General features: G+C 41.9%; 1 protein-coding gene across 1 annotated transcript in view; it reads left to right on the plus strand.

Moving 5' to 3' along the window:
- The window catches only part of KAT2B (lysine acetyltransferase 2B), a 102,786-nt gene that overhangs the window by 47,439 nt on the left and 28,594 nt on the right, over positions 1–26,753 (plus strand). Inside the window, exons 3-8 of the mRNA XM_044252535.1 lie at positions 2,154–2,299; positions 6,259–6,351; positions 7,702–7,883; positions 15,201–15,392; positions 21,268–21,374; positions 25,241–25,366. Of these exons, the coding sequence (XP_044108470.1) occupies positions 2,154–2,299; positions 6,259–6,351; positions 7,702–7,883; positions 15,201–15,392; positions 21,268–21,374; positions 25,241–25,366 (846 nt within the window). The remainder of the gene's footprint in view (positions 1–2,153; positions 2,300–6,258; positions 6,352–7,701; positions 7,884–15,200; positions 15,393–21,267; positions 21,375–25,240; positions 25,367–26,753) is intronic.

Genomic DNA, 26,753 nt, shown 5'->3' on the forward strand with positions numbered 1-26,753 from the left:
TAGGTGGCAGAGCAGATTACAATGGTAGGAAAAGCCCTTAGGTAGAGAAATGGAGTTGCTGGTAGTTGGATGCTGGGAGGTATGCCCTGAAGTGGTAAGGGAAGGAGATGAAGGCAGGGTACCAGCAACATTCTCTGTCCCAGTCTCCTGATGGAGCTTCATGGCTTCTTTATTTTTTTTTTCAAGATTATTTATTTGAGAGAGAGAGAGATAAAGTTTGTGTGCAGGAGCTGGAGGGAGGGGCAGAGAGAGAGAGAGGGAGAGAGTGAGGACAAGTAGACCCCCCACTGAGTGTGGAGCCTGATGCGGGGCTCGATCGCAGGACCCCAGAATCATGCCCTGAGCCAACATCAAGAGCCTGACACTCAACCGACTGAGCTCCCTGTTTGCCCTGAGCTTCATGGCTTAATGACAGGAGCACGGTGGTTTCTGGAGTACACTGACCCCTGCCTGATACTTCACAGGTATTCCTTAGTATTCTTTAGTTATATCTCCTTTTAAGAAGGCAGGGGAAAGCACTCCGCTCTCCTCCATAGTTTAGCCTTTAAAAAATGATCTCAAACCCTTCTGTATGTAAGTATTTCTAAGCCAACACACCAAGGGCTCTACCCAAGTGGTTTCCCCTCAGAGTGCGGGAGCCCGTTATATGACAAGCATAGTAATAAATGCTGGGTGTGCAGAGGTGAGAGGCATGATCCTGACCGAGGACTTCCTGGGCCAGGGGCTGGTTATTGAGTGGCTGACCTAAAGAAACTTTTCCAAGTGATAAAGGACTTCAAGTGAATCACCTAATCAACAAAAAGTGTGCTTGTGGGTGCTTTGGGATTCGGGTCAAACGTTCCTCCCTTTCAGACCCTGGCTCCATCTTGTTGGCTGAGTGACATTAGATGAAACGGCCTCAGTTTCCTCACTTGTTAGATGGGATTGCTGATACCTACTTGTGGGATTGTTAGAGGATTCAGTGCATTAACCTTGATAAATAGACCAGGTTTGGGTAGAAGAGAGGACAGGACATGGAGAGAACGTTGATGGCTAGGTAACTTACTATATATATATAAGAACTAAGGTAGGAAAAATGGGTTTGGGGGCTTGATCACAGAAGGCACTGAATCTCAAGCTCAAACAGACCTTGGGACATGGCTGCAAGGGCAGTGAGGTTTCATCGCATCTCAGAAAGGCTGAGGGAAAGGGCCATCATTTCAGTCTTCACACTAATAGGATAGTCTTGGCTCACTGAGCTATTCATGGGCATGGTAGAGACCAACCATATTCTTATATGGAAACATAGCAACTTAACTCTGTCAAAAAGCAGAAACAGGGGCACCTGGGTGGCTCAGTTGTTAAGCGTTTGCCTTTGACTCAGGTCATCCCCAGGGTCTTGGGATCGAGTTCCTCTTTGGGTTCCCTATTCTGCAGGGAGCCTGCTTCTCCCTCTCCCATTCCCCCTGCTTGTGTTCCCTCTCTCACTGTGTCTCTGTCAAATAAATAAATAAAATCTTTTTTTAAAAAAAGGCAAAAACAGACCCATAAATACAGAGAACAAACTGATGGTTGCCAGAGGGGAGGGTTGGGTGGATGGGCAAAATGGGTGAAGGGGGTAAGGGGAAGTATAGGCTTCTAGTTACTGAAGACATAAGTCACAGAGAGGGAGGGGGTAATGAAAAGGATAACCCAAGGAGTAGAGCCAGTGATACTGTGAGAACAGTGTGTGGTGATGACAGCCGCGTCGGTGGTGAGCACAGCAGAGTGTAGACTGGTTGAATCACCGTGTTGTGAGCTGGAAATTCATGTAATGTTGTGTGTCGACCATACTTCCATTAAAAAAAAGAGCTTAACACTATGAGGACCACCACGTGGTGCCAACAAGGTCTGGATCTTAAACTGTACATTACTGGAATACATTAGCTGCTGGCCCATTTTTGGTCTTGAAGGGGGAAGCTGAGGCTTAGCAAGGTGACAGTCTTTTAATGGTAAGTCGACTTTGTGAGAAGACCTAGATGTACAGAGGTTCAGAAATTCCCTCTATTGACAATGCCATTTGACGGATGGGTGTCCTGGAAGGTTTTGAGAGAGCCCTTTTCTGTTTTAAAATTGAGAACGTTTGCAGTTTCCAACTCACGTGTCACACATGTTCCTTTGGTCTTTGTCTTCAGCTGCTCATGTTTCCCACCTGGAAAATGTGTCCGAGGAAGAAATGAACAGACTCCTGGGAATAGTGTTGGATGTGGAATATCTCTTTACCTGTGTCCACAAGGAAGAAGATGCAGATACCAAACAAGTTTATTTCTATCTATTTAAGGTGAGGTTTTTTTTTTTACCACTTTAAAAAGGCGTTTTTTCTTTCTCTCACTGTTCAGATGTGCTCAGTTTCTGCACACCAGGTCATGGGTGGGAAGGCCCTCAGCTCATGATACGTTTGCCCTCAGGGTTTGTGGAAGCATGCGATTCTTCATGAGGGATTCTCTAAAATGACCCACCACCTGTTGGATTCATCACTCTTCTTGAGAGCCTTCATATTTGTATGCAGACTTGAATATCTTGATTTGCTTATGCGTGTAGATTTCTTCCCATCCACTCATCCATTCGTCCATCTGAGTATGTGTTTGGCTCACCTGCCCTGTGCTCCGTGCATGGCACTCATGTAGGCATGAGGGATAGATCAGTGGGCTAAGTCCTTGCCCTCAAGGAGTTGACTTTTCAGTAGAAGAGGCAGACAATCAACCAGTAAATAATATATTTGCAGGTGGTGATAAGTGCTGTGAAGAGAAACAAAGTAGGGTAAGTGGAATCAGAATGGCAGGGATGGTGGTGGTGGGGGAGGACACAATCATGAGGAAGGGTAGTTAAGGAAGGCCTCTCTGAGGAGACCACAGATGAGCAGGAACCTGAGCTCTGGGGACAGGAGCTGTTGCTGAAAAGGGCTGGGGGAAGAGCTTTCCAGGCAGCAGAAGCAATGCCATCCGGTGATGGTGTGATGTGGGAAGAGCAAGGAGGCCGGTGTGGTGGAGCCCGGTGACCAAGGGGAGGGTGGGAGGAGATATGGTTGGAGGGTGGCCCCAGGGCCTTGACTCCCACGCTTCACGGAGAGGAAGCAGGAATTTCCAAATTTGGGCATCTCCCTTACTGTCCTGTGTCTTGTTGACCCCAGTCACTGGTCACCAGTTACTGCTCCCACTTCCCCACTCCCCATAGCTGCTGCTTCCTGCTTTGTCTGAGCTCCCCTTGGGTCACATCCATCCCCTTTCTGCAGACATATGCCTCCCCATCTTCTGACTGCAGTCAGGATGGACAGGGGTAGGAGAGAAGTGGGTGGTGGGAGCAGAAAGATGAACTTCAGGGGGCCAAAAATACATTCTTAAAGAGAGCAGACAGAAGAAATAATTTAAAAAAAAAACCTTGCTTTTGAGGGCACTGTTGATTATGTTGTATTGTGTAATACTTAAAAGGTTCTTTAAGAAAACAAAACAAAACAAAATGCTCCACTCAGAGCTTATAGCCAGGAAAGGTTTGCCTCTTTAGTGAACCGTGCTTCATTTTATATGACAAGGATAGAAAAATTTTCCATTGAGTTCCTCTTTTGCTTTAGCTGCTAGGAATCTCAGTGCAATTTTTGTGCTCAATTCCTGTAGCTTTTTTTTTTTTAAGATCTGAATTTACTTGATACATAATTTTCCCTTCTCCCCATTTATTAACTTTTGTGGGTTTTTTTTTTCATTGTTTTTTGTGGGGGGTGTTACTTATGGGAATTTGGGGATAGATAGGAGACAGGTGTGGAAGTGAGAATTGTGTTTTTTAACTTTGGGGTCATGTGTGGGGTTACTGGTTCTACAAAGATAAATGGGAGGTTGGAGGGAAGAGAAAGGGGGTTGGGGGGAGAGAATGCACCGCTGAGTTCCTCACCGCCATTAGCAGGCACTGGTCTACTCCAGGTGACAAGTTGTTGACATGGCTATTGAGTCCTGAGTCATCCAGATTGAACCCTGGCAGGTTCATGCTGTTTAGAGCTTCTTTGGAAAAAGATGTTAGTTGAAGAAAAACAACGTCTGCATGACTGCAGTGATTATTTTTCTTGGAACTGAGTGGCCTGGCAGCCCCATAGCCCTGCTGGAAATGAAGGTGGTGTTAAGGTTTCCATCCTGCCGGCCTCCTCAGGATTTTGGTTATAACTAACCAAATAGGCCAGGCAGCACTGCTTTGTTTTGAAGTCCGTTTTTCTCTCTCTCTCCTCTCTTCCCACCTCCCTCATCTTGTAACAGCACAAATGTATTTACTCATGGGAACAAAATCTAAAATATTCAGCATTCTCCCCCACCATACCCCCCCCCACCCAGAGTCATTCTTTGGGTCAATAAGTAATAAATCCTGCATTCCTTAGCTTTTGAAAGGCAGTTCCTGTGTCTCTTATGTCTCAGTAATTAAATTAGAATTAAATGTATTATTCCTTTAGTAACATTTAAAAAACTTCAGGCTTAGATGTTGAAAATAAACCCAATGAAAAGCTGCTTCCTAAACTCAGTGTTTTCCTCAACCCTGTAACTGTGGCACTAGAGCTCGACTCTCTGGGTTTCAGTCTTGGCTCCATCATGTGTGAAAGGTGACTTTGGGCGAGACATTCTCCCGCAGTTTCCTTATCGGTAAAATACAGTGATAGCACCTACATCTGAAGGTTGTTAGGGGTATTAAATGAGATACAACATAAAGAGCGTCTGGGGAACCTAGGGGTGCAAATGCTTGCCGCTGGCATTAAATTTCTTTTCTGTGGCCACTTAGCCCAGCTCCATCCTTTTGTAGATGAAGAAACCGACATTCAGCATCTCCCCAACCCATTAGTTTATCTCCAAATTGAAACCCCCAGTGGACCAAGTTTTCAAATGGTCTTATTTTAACTGGGCAAAGAAAGTAGGCAGGCAGAATGATCTGTATTTGAATTTGATGATCTATCCATATCCTTAGAAACATATTAGTGACTTATCATTCCTGCATGTTTATTTTTTATGAAAATGGGCACAATACATTGAAAGGATCAACAGATGCCTCACACTAATTATGTATATGGTGCCCCAGAAGGAATTGAAGCCCTTGTAAGACATGTCTCAGGGGGACACATGGGGACCTTGAAACTTTGTCCATTTCTGTTAACTCCTGGGAGCATGATTGCCACGTCTTGTTTCTGTTGAAAAGGCAGTAAGTGGAGAAAGGAGAGAAAGATAGAACTTAAATAAACGCATGGTCATGCCATACCTGGCCCGCATGTAAAGGTCACAGAATTTTTAAGCAAAGGTTGAAGGAAAGGATTTCAATATCAAGTTTATTTTCAAAGTAGGTCTTGATTAGTGACTCTTGTGTTGTTGTTTTTTTTTTCTCTCGGATATATGTTCTTTGAGAGCTTCAAATTCCAGTGGCAAGGATTAAGAGCAGTGTTTTGTTTTGTGGGCATTGAGATGCCAGAACACTTGGCTTGTATTCTGTGCATGGAGAGGAAATGAAAAGAGACTGCAGCAGTGAAAGTTGCCAGTTGAGAATTCCTGCAGAATTCCTTCCCGAAAGGCCAAAGGCCGGGGCCCTGGACTAGGCATAGGATGCACAGCTGGTACAAACAGCCCTCCCCCCTGGCCTCATTTGCACAGAATGGCTCCCTGCCTTCCTGGGGTATAAATATGAACCTTCATCAGGGAGCCTGGGTCGTGCAGTTGGTTGTGTCTGACTCTTGGTTTCCGCTCTGGTCATGATCTCGGGGTCTTGAGATCAAGCCCTGCATGGGTGTGGAGCCTGCTGAAGAAGGTTTCCCTTTCTCTGGCCCTCCTCCCATGTGCTCTCTCTTTAAATAAATAAAAAAATCTAGAAAACCAACCGACCGACCCTCCAGAGCATGAGCACAGCCTGCAGGCGCCTAGCTGGGCATGGGCAGAGTGTGTGTGCATACCGGGCCTCTGGGTCAGTGGGAATCTGGAGATGGTGGGGAGAAGGGAAAGGGACTAGGAGAGAGCCTGGTGCTGCTGGCGGGGCTCTAGGTTGTGCAGAACACAGGAGGGGTTCAGTTTCTCCTCACTCTGGTCGGGGGTATGAAGGCAGATTTGGGTTACCTGGTAGTCACCCACTTTTAGTGACTTAAGGATTTATTTACATGTAGATAAGATAATTAGAATATGGTGACTTCCCTTCAGAGGCTGTGTTTTGTGTTGTGTGTGTGTGTGTGAGAGAGAGAGAAAGAGAGAGAGAGAGACATTGATTTTTTTTTCTTTATGATTTTTTTTGCAGCTCTTGAGAAAGTCTATTTTACAAAGAGGAAAACCTGTGGTTGAAGGCTCTTTGGAGAAGAAACCCCCATTTGAAAAACCTAGTATTGAACAGGTAAAATTTTAGTGGGGGGACACCCTTATTTTTATTGCTCTAAGGCTGAACAAACCTAATCTTCCATCTCTCCATGTGTCTTTCTTCCGTCCTCTAGACCCAGCTTAGAGATGCTCACTGAGTGTAGAAATTGTCTTGGACCCTTTGCATCAGAAGTGGATACTTAATTTAATAAATGATCTAGCTGTTGTCTTTTATGGTTGCTGTATATTCAGAATTCACTGAGTTTGGGGAAGAAAAGAATTAAGCAGAACATGTAGGTCGTAGGGACACATGGAATGTGCTTTTTCTTGGTGTTGATGTTTTAAAATTAAGTCTTTGTCCTTTTGTTTGGGACTGTCTGAAAAAGCCTATTGAGGTGAGGGAATTCAGGAACATTGTCAAAAACATTGTAAGTCAAGCAAAAAAACACAAAAAAGAAATGAGGTTTTGCATCCAGAAATTGACTTCCTGTTACATTATGATTCCTGGAAAGAAACCGGTTTACTTGGGGAATCTGTTGACATGTATAGACTTTTTCTGTGAGGTGTTGTGTCTTTCCTCAGAGTCACTTTTTAGCCTGCCATTCTTGGCTAAAGAAATCTCAGATACTCTTGACTGAATTTCTTGATGAGAATGATTACAGAAGATAGGACATCAGGGTCTCTACAAATACAAATAAATGTATTTTTATCAGTCCGTTTTCAGTAGAAGAAATTTTACTTTTGTCTCCAAACTCTATTCAGTAAGAATTTATATGAAATTGGATTAGCTGGAAGTGTCCCACAGAAACATTGAATTAATCTGCAAATTCTTTTAAAAGCTCATGATTTTGAGTAAGATTTTTTTTTCTTGGTAATCTTGCTGAAACTAAAAGAGTGATAGTAAGCAGTTTAAATTGTCATGCTTTAGTTCAGTGGAAGACATGCTAGCAGTTTTCTGATTAAAATTTTGGTAATGTAAAAGTGTAATGTGTATCCAAGAACTTCATATACATGATGGACATATACATGATGTCCTATATGGATAGTGCAGCAAGAATTATTCTGCAAAATAATCCTGTTTTATTGTTTAATAGGTTTTGACCTTTTCAGTTTGTGATTCTGATTTTCTCTTTAATGCTTGAGGATTGCAGCGGGCATAGAATAGCAACCCACAGCTTCTCTGTCTTGTCACTTTTCATCCACTGTGATCTGTGGCCGGATTCCCTCTGGGCATTCCTGTTTTCTAATGGGGAAAAGGAAGAGATTTTTGTGAATAGAGAAATGTCTGTTCTCTAGCTAATAGCCACCAATGGCACTGACTGTGTGGGTGTTCAGAATTAGTATGATTGCATAGCTGTATGAATAAATTGCCTTCCCTCCTTTTCAGGGTGTGAATAATTTTGTACAGTACAAATTTAGTCACCTGCCATCCAAAGAAAGGCAAACAATTGTTGAGCTGGCAAAAATGTTCCTAAACCGCATCAACTATTGGCATCTGGAGGCACCATCTCAACGAAGACTGCGATCTCCCAATGATGATATTTCTGGATACAAAGAGAACTACACAAGGTAATTTGATGACAAGTTCTTTTCTTTAGGCCTCTTAGAACCCATTGCAGACGTAAAATTACTACTTGTCCCCACAAGCAGAGGGTTGCCCAGTTATTGTGGTAACTCCATCAATTCAGAGAGAATGTTTATATAATTTAACTTCTTATTAATACCATGATATTTTGAGGCGTGAGGGATCCAAACCAGCTAGCCCTATACTATCCAGTTTGATAGTTGATAGCTACATATGGCTACGGAGCACTTGAAATGTGGCTCGTGTGAATTGAGATTTCGAAGCATATACAAACAAACAAACAAAAGAATAAAATATTTCATTAGTAGTTTTTTTATATTGACTCCATGTTTAAGTGATAATATTTTGGATGTATTCAGTTAAGTTATGTTAAATTAATTTCATCTGTTTCTTTTTACCTTGTCAGTGTGACTATTGGAATATTTAAAATAACTTGTGTTGCTTGCATTATATTTCTGTTGAACATCACTGATCCAGGTAACCATACTGTGACTCTTTAATGATTATACAGAAACTTTCACTCATTTAAAAAAACCAAGAAAACAATGACCACAGATATAATAGCATTAAAAAATTTTTATAAAGAAGGAAAGGTCACGCTAGTCCCAGCACCATGATGAAACCGGTATCATTAAACATGTTGTCTTCCAGTCTTTGCCCTCTAACTATTTTATATTATTTAGAATGAAAAAAAAAATCTATAGAATTTGCATCCTGTTTGTCCCCGTACTTAACAGCATATCAAACATTTTACTGGTTACATTATGGTCAGTTGAGTTGATGTACTGTAATTTGCCCAACTCTTTCCCTGTTGGTGGACATCAGGGCTGTGCAAATATTCTTGGATTGCATGTTTTTTTCCCTTAACATAGGAGTTTGTTTTGACTGTTTTTGAATTGCAGAATAATTGAACTGACTTTAAAAATCTTAAACATGGGCGACACAAAGTAAGATGACCTACATTTATTTTCATTTAGGTAGGAGAATGACTTGATTCCCATTTTATAACTTTCCCCCTTTTGTGCTTTATTTATTTAAGTAATCTCTACACCCACCATGGGGTTTGAACTCACGACCTAGAGATCAAGAGTTGCATGCTCTTCCAACTGAACCAGCCAGGTACCCCCACCCCCTTTTATATTTTACTGGCATATCAGGCTTGCTTCAGGAGGTATTCCTGACTTAAAGTAGGCAATTTTTTTATAACCTGAGGAGCGCTTGTACCCAGGTTATTATTTTCTTTTTAAGATTTATTTATTTATTTGAGAAAGAGAGAGAGTGTGCATGAGCAGGAGGAGGAACAGAGGGAGAGACTCTTCAAGAGGACTCCCTGCTATGCATGGAGCCTAAGTGGGGACTCCATCTTAGGAGACTCTGAGGTCATGGCCTGAGCTGAAACCAAGAGTTGGACATTTAACTGACTGAGCCACCCAGGCACCCTTCCAGGTTATTTTCTCTAACAGTAGGAATGAGTATAGTTTAAGATGAGTTTTCCAGTTGCCTGGGTGGCTCAGTGGGTTGGGCCTCTGCCTTCGGCTCAGGTCATGATCTCATGGTCCTGGGATCGAGTCCCACATCAGGCTCTCTGCTCAGCAGGGACTCTAACTCCCCCCTCTCTCTCTGCCTGCCTCTCTGCCTACTTGTGATCTCTCTCTCTCTCTCTCTCTCTCTCTGTGTCAAATAAATAAAATCTTAAAAAAAAATTTTTAAAAAGATGAGTTTTCCTCTTTGATTATTGACCCAATATTCATGAGTAATATCCCCTTTCCTCTCCTCCTTTCTTTTACAAGATATGTAATTTGAGTTATAAAGTATTTTCATACTAATGGACTTTTATAGGAATTACAGATTTCTTTATCAGTTTTTTAAAATTACCTATTTCTATACTTTCATTTCAGAATTTTTTATGAAATAATATAGTTCCTATATTATTTTAAATGTCATTTATAGTAAGGGCTAAGATAATCTATCAAAAATATAGGGACGCCTGGCTGGCTCAGTCAGTCGAACGTGCAAGTCTTGATGTTGGGTTCATGAGTTCGAGATCCACGTTGGGTGTAGGGATTACTTAAAAAATCTCTGTGTGTCTGTCTTTTAAACCCATCTGTGAACAATTGGCTAAGCTGAATATTTGCTAAAGCCAGACCTCTGAAAGTATTTACCACTCTTAACAGAGGAAAAATTGTTTCATCGAGAAGGAGAATTAAATGTAAAGCAGCATGGGAGGTATTACTGTATTTTAGAAAACAGTAAGAATATGTACTGTGTAGCATTTGGGAATTACCAAGAAATGGGTGGCACTTGCAAATACTTAAGGAGTAGTAAAATTAGAAATGGAACGTTGAAATGAACAGTGGGTTTGAATCATAGCTCCATCCTTCCCTCGTTCTGTATGATTTAGACCAGTCACTTCACCTCCTTGACCTTCAGTGTCTTCGTCTGTCCGAGTCTCATGAATACCCTGAGTGTTCTGTGTAGCGTCTGGCACACAGGACGGGTGGTAGGAAGATGCTAGTCATTGTTTTCCTCCCACACTTGTTCTCTAAAACTCAGTTGCTGCCAGCGTGGGACTCTTAAGCTAGAGTGTGTACAACTGAAGGAGAGATTCAGTATTTGACTATGAACTTGAGAAACTAAAATAACAGGGAACAGAAAGACAACAGCAGATTCCTTTCTAGCCCAGCCTCTTGGGCCACGGGCTGAGGGCTGCAGGAAGAGTGGGGTCCAGCCACGGTGAAGAGAATCCTGCTGAGAGACTGGAATGAGTATACCCCGATGAGTTCCGAAACCTGCTGATTTCTAGGTGCAATGGAGACAAGAGCCTCTGTTAATAATAAATAAGGAAATGAAGGTAGACGACGCTCACCTCCCCCGCTGGCCCGTGATCACGCCACACTGATGAAGAAAGGGAAGTACAGAGAAGCAACCTGTGAAAATTATGAGAAGCAGTAATTGTTTCAGAGTAAAACCTCACTGTCATGAGCCCTTAGGATGTTAGTCAACCACACACCACTACAGCATGGTGTCTCACCGATACTCATCTTCTCAAAAATGGGTAATATTACAGGCTGCAGGCACCACCAGGTTTTATCTTGATGTGTAAGTGAACCTCAGGACCTGTAATGCTGGTTCAGCATATAATTTACAGCAGTTGTAGCGGTTAGAACAAAGGGGCTGAAAGCTTCTGGAGCTTGTACGTCAGCAAGGAAATGGGGGCAAGTCGGATTCTCTGTGGAAGAGACCAGACTCAGAGAATGATTATCGCATAGCTACCCTGTGAAGGTTTTCCAATAAAAAATTAAGTGCAGATTGAACAGTAGAATTGCTTAAATGACTTAATCCTCTCTGTTCTGAGTGAAGGAAAAATACGAATATTTTACATACTGAAAATATCTGATATTGTCATGCTAACTATAGGTAATGATAATAATTAATGGAAGTATATATCCCCGGAAATCACTGTGGATTTAGAAAAAGATCTGGACAAGTGTTTTGAAGTTTCCTGAATTTTGAGATGGTGCATTAATACAATTCCATGAAGAAATAACCAGAAAGTAAAGTGTCCGAAGATGGCGACTTTTTTTTTTTTTTTTTTAAGATTTTGCTTATTCATTTGACAGAGAGACAGCAAGAGAGGGAATACAAAAAAAGGGGAGTGGGAGAGGGCGAAGCAGGCTCCCCACTGAGCAGGGAGTGGGATGCGGGGCTTGATCCAGGACCCTGGGATCATGACCTGAGCCTTAAGGCAGATGATTAACGACTGAGCCACCTAGGCACCCCTGAAGATTGTGACTTTTTCAAATACATCTGACCAGCAGAATCTGCTACTAGAAGTGGTGAATAATTAGTTTTAGACTTTGAATTGTGCAGATCTTCTGAAAGGTGTGACGGTCACCCCTATACTGGGGAGCTGTTTTGTAAGAATACAGTGCAAGTAGGATATAACTAAGTTGATTTTGGTGAAACAGTTGTATGTAACCATTGTTGCATGACTAAGCAGTCATCATTAGGCGTATAAGTCTAGGAGAGTACACAGCAGGAACATGGAAAGAACAGTGGGCTAGGGGGTAAGAGACCCCCAAGCCTTGAGTTGGGGTGAACTAGGACAGGTCACTTAATTCCTATATACCTTGATATTTTCATTCCAGCAAGTAGGATGACATGGTTTGTGCTCAAGTTCTCCAGGTCTGTTCACATTTAAAAAATTTTTTTATTTTTATTTTTTTAAGATTTTTATTTATTTGACAGGCAGAGATTACAAGTAGGCAGGGAAGCAGGCAGAGAGAGAGGGGGAGGCAGGCTCCCTGCTAGCAGAGAGCCTGATGAGGGGCTTGATCCCAGGTCCCTGAAATCATGACCTGAGTGGAAGGCAGAGGCTTTAACCCACTGAGCCACCCAGGCGCCCCCTGTTAACATTTTAAAGAAAACAAGGTGGTTGGAAATCATCATGATGCTCTCAAAACTCTGAGAGAGTTATTTGCTGCATACACATGCCATTTTTATTAGTCATACATACATGAATGAACTATCCTTTCACTGGTTTTTAGAAGACCTGAAACCAGTCATTTAGGTAAAATCTTTTCCTACGGTCCAGTGTTTGGAGGAGTGTGTGTGCAGAGACGAGGCATACGAGTTCCCATTTCTTCTTTCCGTCCCACCCCGCTTGATGACCGTGTCATTTATTTAAAGTAGCACCCAGACACTATCCGTTGACTCAGTCTGTCTTACCATCCCATGCACCTTAACAGATTGATCAAATGAAATTAACCTTGGAAGTCAAAACAAAGCTAAGAAGTATCAACTATGGTCTGTAAAATGGTTTTCAGAGGAAATGAATGGAAGTCTATTACTTGAAACATTTTACTAGGCAGTAACAATCTGCGTTGCCTTCCCTTACCCTGGGAAGATTCCATGGCCTGTTAAGCACTTCTTTATAGCACTTCATGATTTTATGGTAATATTTATAACCTACCACTGCTATAGCAGAAATAACATCAGTTTTAAATAGACTCTTGGACATCTGTGACCCCTCCACAGATGGAAATGCTCTTTAGACTCAAAATCAGCACCTGCCATAGACCCATAGTGTGAGCCACAAATGTAATTTATAATTTTCTAGTGGCTACATTTTGAAAAGTAAATAGGCACGGGACATTAATTTCAGGAACGTGTTATTTTACCCAAGATATAAATACTATTACACTGTGTGATCAATGTGAAAAATTATTAATGATGCATTTTTACCTTCTTTTGTGTGGTCTTTAAAATCCAAAGTGTATTTTATCCTTATGGCACATCTCAGTTCATTTCCTCAGTTTTAAATGGTCAAAGGTACATGGAGTCCTACCAGAGCAGTAAAGTTATGTTTCATGGAGAAGTATTTCACACTGTTTCCATTTAAAAGTAAATTTTAAATTGATTAAATGCCATTAAAAGTTGAGCTCCTCAGTTGCCCTAACCACATTTCAGATGCTCAGTAGTTACATGTGGCTGGTGGCCTTTTTATCTGCACAGATCACAGAACACTCCCAGCAGCAAAGACGGCTGTTTCGGACAGTACTGGTCTAAATCCTGAGAATCTTTAATCTTCCAGTACAGAAAATTGGACATATTTTTTACATTATAGTCTTGAGATGGCCCAAGTCTCATGAAACTGAGTTTCTGATGATTAAAATTTGTAACTTTAACTCTTAACGTTTGTCATTTCATAATTAGTCACTCGGGAGCTGGCCTCCCTTCAGCCCCAGATATCTTATAACCTCATTAAATGGCCACAGACTAACATCCAGCTGAGGCTGGCCTTGAAGGTGATACAGTTCTGTACGAAGCACAAAGTAAATGCTCTTGCTAGCTGTCCGCTACCAGGATCACTGTTCTGATTTTGACAAGATACAGTGACACTTAAGATGTCCAATTGGTAATCATAAAATTACATTGGGTATAAATTGTTAGACAGAAAAGCTGAGAGAAGTATAGAAATAGTAGCAGGATTTTAAGGTTAATTTTGAATTTAGGCAGGTGAACTTGAACTAATGAAAACTGTGTTTTCGGGAGAGGAACTACCACCACTGCCATCATACACACAGGGAAACTATGAAGTGATACAGAGTAAGATAAAGAAAGCAATAAGCATGAGTTAGTGACTGTTATTCCACTCTTTATTAAGGGTCTGAAAGTTCGTCAGGAGCTTCCCATTTGCAGTTGGGTCTCTCTGAGCCCTCTCTCCCACTATAAAGATCAGGAAGGCTCACAGAGAGCAGAGGTGTTCATTTTTAGAAAGCAGTCTTGTCCTGGAAAAGTATGTTTGGCTCTGCTACCAAGGAGTAAGGATCTTCTGAGGTTCTGAGCCTTGGTCTGGTTCCACCCTCTGACCCCCACTCTACAGTGATGGGACTGGGTCCTGGGAATTTGAGACCTTGCATCCGGGCCGACCATAAAGGAAGAGGGCTGATTTTGAATAAACTTTCATTCTCCAGCTCCTCTTGGCTGAGGGAGCTTTCTGCATTGTGTGCCCTACATAGCCAACGTAGCCCAGGACTGTGGTCAGATCTCAAGAAAGCCTCTGGTTTCCCTCTGGGCCTGGGCACTCGTCCAGCTTTCTGTAATGCTGAAGTGCATTTTTAGGTTAGAGACTGAGTCATTGAAAATGTACCTAAGCGACAGATGGTGAAGCTTATTACTTCCTGCGTTTTGACTGAGTTTTGAATAGTCTTGAAGATCTTTATCTTCCCACCAAAGCTTAGGGGTATGTGAGTGCTGTGTAGGCATTTTAAATTTTACTCAGAGAACGAGTTGGTGGAATTCTGAGTCTTTCACAAACGGGACTTCCTCAGCTTCCCCTTTAATTTCTTCTTTTATTTAAACTACGATTTATGTACCAGAAACTTGAATTACAGTGTGTACTCTCCATACAGTATCTCCTGGCATGGGTGTACCAACCCAACAAAGTAGGTATTATTGCTGTCCCCTTTTTACAGATAAGGACCTAGAGACTTAAGAACATAATTACAGTTTCCAAGTCATGGCAAAGCAGGGGTTTGACCCCAGGACTGTCTGACCACAGGACTCACTGCATGATGCTGCAGTATGGGATGGTTTTCCTAGAGCTGGACCCTAGTGCTTGTATACAGGCGAGCTCCTCTAATTCCCAAGGTTCCTTAGCTGGCAGGGATACTACTGCTTATCACTGAGCTCTAGTTTCTTCTGCTGTGGTTACTGGTGGGAGAGTCACCATCATCGGACATGTCAGAGGACCTGGGCGTTTAAGGGATATTGATGGTGCTTGTCTCCTCTTATCACAGGTGGCTGTGTTATTGCAACGTGCCCCAGTTCTGTGACAGTCTACCTCGGTACGAAACCACCCAGGTGTTTGGGAGAACACTGCTGCGCTCAGTCTTCACAGTCATGAGACGACAGCTCCTGGAACAAGCGAGACAGGAGAAAGACAAACTGCCACTTGAAAAACGAACTTTAATCCTCACCCATTTCCCAAAGTAAGAGAGCACCCTTGCTGGTCTTTGATCCTGGAGCTTGTGATTGATAAACACACACCGAAGCCTGTATCAGTAAGGAGATCAGGAATGCCAGCAAAGTCATCCCAGGGAAGAGGAAGAAGGGACCCTCTCCTTCTCAGCTCCCCTTGTGGGTCTTTTTTGGTATTGCACAACGAGCATATCCATTGTTGGTGTGAATTTGTGTTGCTTGCAGACATGGTTCCCTTGGCCCCAGCTCATCCCACCTGGATCCTGGTCTCTGGGTCTCGCAATGGGGTAGTGCTTTGTTTGGTGTATTTAGCTGCCGGGAAGCTAGAGGAGGATGGGGGGAGTGGTCAGAGCAGTTTCCATCTACTCGGCAGGACAACTCAAGTGGATCTTTTTTCCCATCCCACATCTCCAACGCTTTCGAAGCCTGGTGAATCACTCCTGCCTCAGCTACAGTTAGCCTGCCCCCTTACTCTTTGTGAACTAGACTCCAAGAGCAGGGCTGGACCGGAATAGGCTCCCTTCGGAATGATCTTCCTGTGCCTCTGCTCAGTTTTTTGTAGAATGTATGCAACTCGTTTGCACCTTGCTTCTGGTACCTGCAAGAGCTCTAACAGAGAAATAATCACTTAAATATTTTTCAGATGAAGGAAATGTGTTTAAAGGAATCAGAAGTTTCAGTGCTGGACTCTTGGCCTGGGAAATGCATTTTCAGTGCTAAGAACCAAAAATTTAAACTAAAAGTCTGACTGCTCATGAGGGGCTGAGGGTGCAGTTGTCGACTTGTGAGTGAGCCAGTTTATTCCGTGGGTGGCATTCTGCCTAGACCAGCGCTTCTGGTGAAGGAGGCAGAAGATATCATTGGAAAGGGCTTTCTGGGTTCGATAGAGACTTTGTTTTCCACACCATTGAGAACTGCGGGTGTAGAGAAGAGCATTTATTTATTTATTTACTTATTTAAAAAAAAAAAAAATTTTTTTTTTAATTTGTTTGACAGAGAGGGAGATCCCAAGTAGGCAGAGAGGCAAGCAGAGAGAGAGAGGAGGAAGCAGGATCCATGCCGAGCAGAGAGCCCAATGCAGGGCTCGATCCAGGATCCTGGGATCATGACTTGAGCCGAAGGTAGATGCTTTAACCCACTGAGCCACCCAGGTGCCCCAATTTATTTATTTATTTTTAAAGATTCTATTTATTTATTTATTTATTTATTTATTTGATGGAGAGATCAGAGGCAGGCAGAGAGTGAGAGGGAAACAGGCTCCCGATGAGCAGAGAGCCCAGTGTGAGACTTGATCCCAAGACCCTAAGATCATGACCTGAGCCGAAGGCAGAGGCTTTAACCTACCCAGGCGCCCTGAGAAGAGCATTTACTTTTATTTATTTATTTTTTAAAATTTTATTTATTTATTTGACACAGAGAGATCACAAGTAGGCAGAGAGGCAGGCAGAGAGAGAGCGGAAGCAGGTTCCCTGCTGAGCAGAGATCCTGAGATCCTGAGATCCTGGGATCCTGAGGCAGGGCTTGATCCCAGGACCCTGAAATCATGACCTGAGCTGAAGGCAGAGGCTTAACCCACTGAGCCACCCAGGCACCCCAGAGAAGAACATTTAGAGGTATTACATATTTTAAGCAAGTACTGATGATGCCCTGTTTTAGTAGGGAAGCTAGATTTTTATGATTAAGTTACTGTTAATTGGATTACCCAGTTTATTTCTCAGGAAAGATAGCTTTAATTTTTAAGAATAAGTTAGGTCCAAAACAACCACAAAAATGTTTTTTTGCTAGAAATTAACTGTAAATTCCTTTGCAGTTTAACACAAATCCTGAACTGTGGGTAGAAGATGTCGTGGGTAATTCTGGTGAGCTTTAGCTGAACGCCTGATATTTGCACATAAATCCTAGCATCCTGAGTTTCAGTGTTTTCTTCAGGCAGCTGGTTCCTGAGACTGAGGCATGACAGGAACATTTTGGTATTCTCCAGGAAAGAAGGTTCAGAAGTACTGGAGCTGCCATTTGGGTCTTGCCCCTAAGTGGGTTAGGATCTCTTATGCATGCTCTCATATCTAGTAGCTGCCTTTTCACTGGTCTGAGCTCCTTTCCTTCAAGATTGAGAGCAATTTTCTTTTCTTTTCTTTCTTTCTTTTTTTTTTTTTTTTAAAGATTTTATTTATTTATTTGAGAGAAAGAAAGAGAGAGAGAGAGCATGATAGGAGAGGGGATCAGAGGGAGAGGCAACTTCCCACTGAGCAGGGAGCCTGATGCGGGACTCAGTCCCAGGACTCCAGGATCGTGACCTGAGCTGAAAGCAGACACTTAACCAACTGAGCCACCCAGGCACCCGAGAGCAATTTTCTTATTTCTCTATTACATCTGCCACATAAACAGAATTTTATATTTTTATAGTTGTCATTCTCTGTGTCTAAGCCAAGGCACAAAGAGGACCCTCCCCCCTGCTCCACCTTTTATAATACTTAAAGAGAAATTTTAATTACCTTACAAAGTAACAGGGTTTTTTTTTTTTCCCCCATAGCAATTTCATTTTGCTTCTTGCAGATATTTGCTAATTATAGTGTGTTATGTTCCTTCATCCCATAGTTCTGGCATGCTTATGCTATTGAGTTAAAAAATCAATGCTGTTTTTTTTCTCTTCTCTATTACTAATGGTAGGGTAAAGCTACCACCCACTTCTCCTTTTAAATCCCTTGTCATTGAATATGACAACATGGAGGCTGATGGGGATTTATACCTCTAGCCTTGGCAATAGAATCACGCACATGGAAGCTTAAGGTGCTGTTAGAGTCTTCGGTGCCGGCTCAGGGTGAGAGCTGTGCCTGGCTGCATACCACTCCCCGAGGTGGCTGTGGTTCTCACATGCATTTGCAGGGCTCACATCTTCATCTTCCTCCTCTTCATATGGGCCCTTTCTTCCGCTTGGCTTTAACTTATGCCTTTCCTAGGGCACTTGGGTGGCTCATTTGGTTAAGCATTTGCCGCTTGATTTTCGCTCAGGTCAGGATCTCAGGGTGGTGGGATCTAGTCCTGTATCTCTCAGCAGGGAGTCTGCTTTCCTCTTTCTCCCTCTGCCCATCTCCCACCTTGCTCTTGCTCCTGTGCTCTCTTTCTCAACTATATAAATCTTTAAAAAAATCAGTATGTAAATAAACAAAAACAAAACTTGTGCCTTTCCTCCCATCTACCAACTTACAAGATTATTATTGGAAAGGTTCAGTATCTATATTTTACCCTAAAAGTGATAAATAAATGTGCATGCTGATGAAAATTTGGTTAAGAGAAAACAAAGAAGCAAAAGACGCCCCCCAAAGCCCTACCACTCTGAACTACTTTGTGTTTTTAGAGATTTTTGTTTTACGCCATGGATTGTTCTTTTATTCTACATACAGTTTTGAATCGTATCTGTACACAAAGTAAGCTCTCATGTCATTGCATGAAACTATTCTTTATGATAATAACTATATATACGTATATACAGATAAAACACACACACACACATACGGATATATAGAATATTTTTCCTAAATTAGTAAAGGCATTCATCCTTGGTGAGTCTCTGCAAGGCTTTGTGAAAGAGTGTTCTGATCATATAATTACTGAGAGAAGGAGCCTAGAAAAGGAAAAGAAATTTACTTCTGTGATGAAGGGCCGTTGAGGAAATCTTGAGGGCTGTGTAAAAAAGGAAGGGTAGAAAAGGCCTCAAGCACTTTCTTTCTCCTCAGCAAGATCACAATGTGATTTCAGTAAGGCTCTTAACCTCCTACTGCTGTCAGTCTTTCTGTGATTGGTAAGAAACATACCAAAATGTTTTAACATGTAGCATAATGGTGGCTTGGTTGGAAGTAGAAGTGACTCATGCAGTTTCTATAAACCGTGAATTAAACTATCGTGTACGGGTAGGTACTCATTCAAATGGTACCTTGTTCTTGAATCTGAGATTTAATCTGAGCAGCAAGTAAGAAGACCCCTCGGACCTTTCCCCACCTATTTTCACTTCAACAAATAAACATTTCCCACCCCTGAAATCATTTAAAATCATGCAGGCATTGATAGGTGAGAAGAATTGTGGTACTTTTAGTGATAGGGATAATGATGATGATGATACTGATCCTTGATCAGTTGTCCAAAACCTTGATACTGGTGTTTCAGAATTCAAGATTTAAAATATTTTGTAGAGGTAATATGACACTTATTTTATATATCTCAGTTCTAGGAATAGGGACAGTCCCCCTAAATCATATCTACTTACAATCGTAAAAACTATAAATAGTTTTATGTATGTTCAGATCAGATTGTTATGAAATGGGTCATGGAAGATCATTTTTAAAGAGCTTTTGGGGTTCAGAATTTCAGATACAGGATAGTGGACTCATCATATTCAACCTTTATTACATCATTGCAGCGTGAACTTCATGAGGGCAAGATGTTCACTCTGTCCTCACAGCACCTAACACAGTGCCTGGCACAGGGTAGACATCCAGCCAGTATCTGTTGAATGGGTGAATGGAACACTTACATGGGGGTCAGATACCATTTTATGTTGAACATTAGCTTATTTCTCACTGTGACCCTTTGCAGGAATTACTGTTGATATTTCTGTTTTATGGAAGTGGAATCTGAGAAAGAGGAAAGCTAAGAATTTCTTTCAAGGATCACAGAAATTGAGTGGTGAGCTTGGCCAGTGGATTCTAGAGCCCAGGCTCTTAGCCATTTTTTTTTTTTTTTAAATTCCTCCACTAGAATGTATGTGCCTTAAAAAGAGGCTTGTAGAAGGGTATTCCAGTACCAGACGTGTAGATTTGTATTGGTATTTTAATCATAATTCTTTAATTTTTGTGTACATAAGTCTAAGATACTTCATCAAAATTTAATGATCTAGGCCTGTTCTTATGGACTCCTTTTCAGTAAGCCCAGGTAGAGCTTGGCTATCTATATTTCTAACAAGATCTCCAGGTGATTTCTGTGTGTCCCTAAACTTTCAGATCATTTGGTTTATAACTATAACATAGTAATCAACCACAGTCTAATCCTAGCCCTGTAATGTACTAATTGTGGAACTTTGTGCCAGTGATTTAATATCTGTGCTTTAAGTTTTTTTCTTCTGTAAAATGGCTATAATAATGGATTCTGTGTCATAGGTTTTTTAAGAAGATTACCTGAACTAATAATACATCAACCACTTAGAACAGTGTTTGTAAGAGTTATATACATGTGTGATAATAAAAATAAAATATGTGGCTCTTTGGTTTGATGTGAGGATTTGATAAGAAGTTCATAGAAGAGTATAGGCACATGGCAAGCACTTGATAACTATGAGCTTTTGGGATAGACAATGACAGTGGTAATGACAGCTACATAGATGGTGAAAAAAATTTTTTTTAAAGATTTATTTATTTATTTAAGAGATCACGAGTAGGCAGAGAGGCAGGCAGAGAGAGAGGAGGAAGCAGACTCCCCACTGAGCAGAGAGCCAGATGCGGGCTCAATCCCAGGATGCTGGGATCATGACCTGAGTGAGCCAAAGGTAGAGGCTTTAACCCACTGAGCCACCCAGGTGTCCCAGATGATGGAAATCTTGCTCTGAGGTTGAGGAGTACTCAGTGCACAGCATTCCTACTGATAGAACACTGTGCAGTCTATCATGTCAAACCATGCAGAATCAGAAGAGAATAAATTTGTAAGAAATGCATTTTTAAAATTTGATATCCTGGAGCCGCCCACAGATCATCATCCGAGTCATCATTCATGAGCGTCTTTCTGAGTTGAAAGTGAGATGCTGATGTTGGGATGCTTGCCATAGATGGTTAGGGCTTTTCTCCCTCTGGTAGTGCATTAGTTTTTTATCTTACTGTTGCTTTTACTCTTGGTGCCTAGGTTCCTGTCCATGTTAGAAGAAGAAGTTTATAGTCAAAACTCTCCTATCTGGGATCAGGATTTTCTCTCAGCCTCTTCCAGAGCCAGCCAGCTAGGAATCCAAACAGGTAAATTTCTTTTTGCATAAATTCGAGAACAATTGGGAAGTGTTAGTCACAGCTCACTCTGCATTTATTTGCGTTTTTTGTCAAAACACTGAAGAACAGAGCCAGCAAAAAAGGAACACTCTAGCAAATCTTGTATCTGCATCTCTGTTAATGAGGAGCGCAGGTGCAAATCAGTTAAAATCAACTCCTCCTTGTACTAGTGGGTTTGCTTAACTTGCGCATTATAATTTTATAAGAGGTGTAAAATACCACACAGCTCGGCTATGTAGTCAAATGCTGGCTCTTTTTAAAGACACATAAGGTCTCCGTCCATGGCCAGATATGCCTGGGAATCCAGTCTTGATCTGCTTTGTGAATCTGTGGTGTCTGTTGGGTGGTGCATCAAGTTACTCTCATGGATCAAGGTAGGGAGGTGAGTGGAGAGGAGCAGTCTTGAATCTCAGGTCATGAGATCCTTCCCAGTGGGGCTAGAGCACCCTTGGCATTGCGTTGAGTGGCATCATTTTGACAAAAGAAGAGACATGAGACATCTGGAGTCACACTGATCCCAGAGAGAGGATCTGTATTGCCGCCTTTGACACTTGGAAGACTCTGGAGAAGTTTAGCAAGAGAGGCCAATGCAGTCATTTATATGTGGCCACAGGGAAGGAGACTGCAGAATTTTGATGTCAGTTTTCAGTGTATCTAGCTCAGTGTGTAGTATTTTTGCCTGCAGCAAAAAAAAAAAAAAAAGATTTATAGTCAAAGTCACCTTCCTGAGTACATGGTTCTGTGAATTCTGACAAACACACACAGCTGTATAACCACCAGTCCCATCAAAATACAAAACAGTGGCCTCACCCCAGAAAACTCCTTTGTAACCCTCTGTTGTCCGTTCATTGCCCTGCCTCCAGCCTTGGCAGCCACTGGTGTTGCTTTTGTTCCTGGAGCCTGCCTTTTCTAGAATGTCCTATGAATGGAATCGTATGGTACACCATTTTCTGAGTCTGACTTCTTTCACTCCACGTAATACATTTGAGAAGGTGATTAAAAATTTTTTTTTCATCTAGAGCCCAAGTTTGGATGCAGATATAATTAAATCCCTACCAAGCAGAGTACTTAGGGAATGAGGTAGTTTCGCTTGGATCAGATCCTTTTTGTTTGAATTCTCGTTTTTAGAGGCTTGCGTTTTTAGCATGGGCAGGACGTGTTTTCTGTGTAGCTGGGCATATCCCCTGCATTGCGCTCTTTGTCCCTGTGTTGTTCACTTTATCTTGATCTCATCTGGTTTTCAAATGACATCTCTCCCACAAACCTTTTCCTTACTCTTCCTGTGCCTTCCATACTCTTCCAAACTTTCACAGAACCTTGAATATATCTTATCTTTGGTTCTCTTAACTTGTCTGCCTGTGGCGTCACTTGTGATGATTTAAAATAATACTGATTGCTGAGGCTTTTCCCAAGAGAGTGATATAATTGGTCTTGCTTAGACATTGAGACTTTTAAAAGCTCCCCAGGTGATTCTGATGTGCAGCAGTATTTGAGAACTGCTCTGTCATACAGCACTTAACTCCTGCTATCCTAACCCTGTTTTTCTATAAGCCTTGTCTCCTCTGAGTTTGACTCTTGGGTGGTGAGAGACCATTTTCCACAATAATAATAACATAACTTCTGTTAAGTGCTTCCCTATGAAGTTTGCTTCATATGAAAGCCTTAGCACAAACCCTGAGAGGTCGATATTATTATCCCCTTTATGTAGATGAGAAATAGAAGCTGCGAGAAGAGCACCAGGTGGGCCCACAGGCAGAGCTGTAGGATTCCTTAACTGCTTCCTTTCGTGAAGAGCCGGACTCGAGCCACTAGCCTGCGGTGCTGCTCTGGCATGTGCTGCAGATGTGCCGGCAAATGCCTGTGGGTGGAACCGTGAAGAACACAGCGCCTTCCTTAGGGCAGGGGACAGCAAAGCTGACAACTGAAGTTGACAGCAGGGTCGGCTTTGTTCTTTTCTGGAGGCTCTTTCCAAGAGGATTCCTCTCCCTCTGAAAACTGCCCTTGACCCTCGCCTGCTCAGAGTGCTTCCCAGTCTGTTTGGCTTCCAGCACATTCTGTGCCGTAGCACAGGATGGAGAAGGCGGACGTTGTCTCTTGACTCTCGGGATTCCACATTTATTTCTGTGATGAAGGTTGTAACCCAGTTGAGCTGTATTGTGCTCTTTAATACTACCCAAATCTGTCAGAAGCAGGCTGCCTTTTCCTGTTCTTCTGTAATTGCAGTGTGTTCTCTGAGGGGAAGGAAGAGTGTAATCATCTACTTAATTGGCATGTCTGCACGTCTCTGCAGCTGTGATAAATGACGTTTGTAATGATGGCTCTGAAGTTTTGCAAGATACTCAGATGTCTTCAGAGTCACCGGAGTTCCTCTTTGTGTGGAATCACTCCAGCGCACTTTGAGATTCAGAAGGCCTGTATCCTGGAAGCGAAGCCACATAGCCTGACACTTTAAGTGTATTCTGAGCCCTATGGAACGCTGCCTCTGTTGGTCCATTCACGTCCTCCATCACTTTATTGGCTGTTGAGAACGTTCTCTGGGTGCTTAATGGTGGCTGCATTGAAACTTAGTTGAGCATTCTCTCTGGGCACCCGGCTGCCCTGCCTTACTCTGTCCTGTCTGAGACCAGTGCCACTGAGAAAGTCTGTGTCCTTCATCTGCTCTCACCCCATTAGCTATAGATCAGTGGCACACTCTCAAAGCAACGTCCTATTTCCTACAATGGCTTTATAAAACAAAACGGAGAAGTTTTTTTATTTGTAAACACTCCCAACTTACAGAAAAGTTGCAAGAGTAGGACAAAGAAATCTTGCATACTGCATCTCCTTTCCCCAGATTCACTACTTATTAACATTTGGCCATATTTGCTTTATCTTCTCCTCTCTCTCTCTCTCTTTTTTTTTTTCCTAAACTGTTGGAAAGTTGCAAACGTCATGCCCCTTTACTGAGCTCAGTGGGTATCTCCCAAGAACAAGGACATTCTCTTACTTCACAACAGCACAGTTATCAAAGTAAGGAATTTAAGCTTGATGCAATATTATTATCTAATCTGTAGCTGCTTTCCATTGTGCCTCTTATCTCAGTCATGTGGTTTATAGCAATTTTTGTGCTGCTTCATGAGGCACATGATGTTGGCCTTTCTCCTTCTTGCGGGGATAAGCTTGGTCACTTGGCGACGGTGGCCTTTTCATGGTTTCTCTGCTGTAGTTTTAACCATTTTTCCTTTGGCAATAAAGTGTTTTTTGTGGAGAGATACTTTGAAATTATCCTGTCTTCATGAAAATTATACTCCCAAGGTTTAGCCGGCACAGATGATTCTAACCTGAATCAATTATTATATGCTGGCGCCAAATGTTTTTTGTTTTGTTTTGTTTTTCCCTCCTTAACATTCATCATTCCTTCCTTTTTATTTATTGGTGTTCTCCTTTGAGGAAGACTTTTGCCTTCTTGCCTACTTATTTATTTATTTATTCTTTCATTATTTTTTTCAATATGGACTCAGATCTCCTTGTTCTATCCAGTGGGCTATAATCTGTTACTTACTTTATTATATCCTCACATTGGCCCCAAAGCTATTTTATTTTCATCAATGAATTAACTTTTAAAGGATTTTATTTTTAAGTCTTCTCTACACCCAGTGTGGGGCTTGAACTTACAACCCCAAGATCAAGAGTTGTATGTTCCATCCCCTAAGCCAGCCAGGTACCCCTCCATGGCTTTTATTTTGAAGATGACTTTGTTGTGGTGTTAGGCAGGAATGGGATGGTTGCATGTACAGTTGGTTCCTTATTGCCTAAGAAAGGAGTCACCTAATACCTTTTTTTCTTTTTGGGGCCAGTCATCAGTCCACCTCCTGTAGCTGGGACCATTTCATATAATTCAAACTCATCTTCTCTTGAGCAACCTAATGGAGGGAGCACCAGTCCTTCCTGCAAAGGCTCTTCTGGGCTTGAGGCAAACCCAGGTAAGCTCTTAACCGGGCATAAGAAGAGGCTATGATTTGCTGTAGAAGTTCTGTTATCTGGGGAGTGCCATAGGTAGAGTTAGACCAACTACAAATTGTGCATGTCCAGGATTTCAATGGCTGAAAATCACGTTGAGCTATACTGGTTAGTTATTGCTATGTAACAAAGGAACCCAAAGCGCAGAGATTTCAAACTGTAGTCATTTATTATCGTAGCTCACTCATGCTGTGTGTTTGCTGGAAGGTGGCTGATCTCAGCCAACCTCGTTCAGTCTTTACTAGGCTTGCTCATGAGTCTCCCTGTTGACCGGGAGCTCTGTTCTGGGCTTGGCTAGGACACTTAAGCTGGAACATCTCTGTTCCACATACTTCTCATCCTCCTCCTGGGATCCTTGGGCTGCTTTTTTTTTTTTTCTTGGGGCAGAATATGTCCTTCTGAAGAGGCCAGAAGCATCAGAGAACAAGTAGAAATATATACAGTTTCTTGAAGCCTAGGCTCAGAACTGGTATTGCATCGCTTCTGCCTTATTTTGTCATCTGAAGCCATTACACGGTCAAACTCAGAGTCGAGGGGTGGAGAAATGTGCTCTGCTTCTTTTGTAGGGAGAACCGCAAAGTCATATGGCAGAGTGTGGATACCAGGATGCAAAGAATTTGGCCACTAATGTAATAGTCATGTGGGCAAAAAACATCTCCTAATCCTACATGCATTTCACAGTCACAGAATGTTTTGAAGGTTGCATTTCTGTCCACAGACTTGACATCAAACAAATCTTGGGTATGACCAAAGTTTGACATTAAAGAAGTGGCATAAGCAAGGGAAAGAAGAAAAATTTAAGTGTGGGACCACATATTTAGCGTATGTGACATCGTTTACTCTCTCTCACTTCTGAAGGAGGCATCACTAATCAGTCCCAAAACTCTTTGCTGGTGAGCTGGAATATAGCCTCAGATACTTTCTTACCATAACTCTTATTAGCAGTGTATCAATTCTGGGGCATATTACTTATAAACCTCAGCTACAAAATAAGTATTTCATAACATTACTCTTGGGGAATCACGGAACTTGAAAGCTTCTTGGTCAGATGACTGAAAATATTCTCATTTACCTTTAATAACAACTAAAAAAGTTACAAAAACAAGAACTCAACAAAAGCCATTTAGTAAGTGACATAATGTTTTTGAAAGCTTCTCTTATAGATAAGGTACTTTACCTTGTTCTGTTCTGTTAACTAAAGATGTTGAGAATGCTCTGTGGAAATGCACTTAGTAGGATTCAGATATGGGGAATAATTAGATTTGAACATCTAAAACATGTTTAAATTTTTAATTATAAAAATAAATCCATATTATGATGGCAGGGAGAGCCAAACATGATAGTAGAAAG

Source organism: Neovison vison, chromosome 6 (genome assembly GCF_020171115.1).
Source record: "Neovison vison isolate M4711 chromosome 6, ASM_NN_V1, whole genome shotgun sequence".
Classification (NCBI taxonomy): domain Eukaryota; kingdom Metazoa; phylum Chordata; class Mammalia; order Carnivora; family Mustelidae; genus Neogale; species Neogale vison.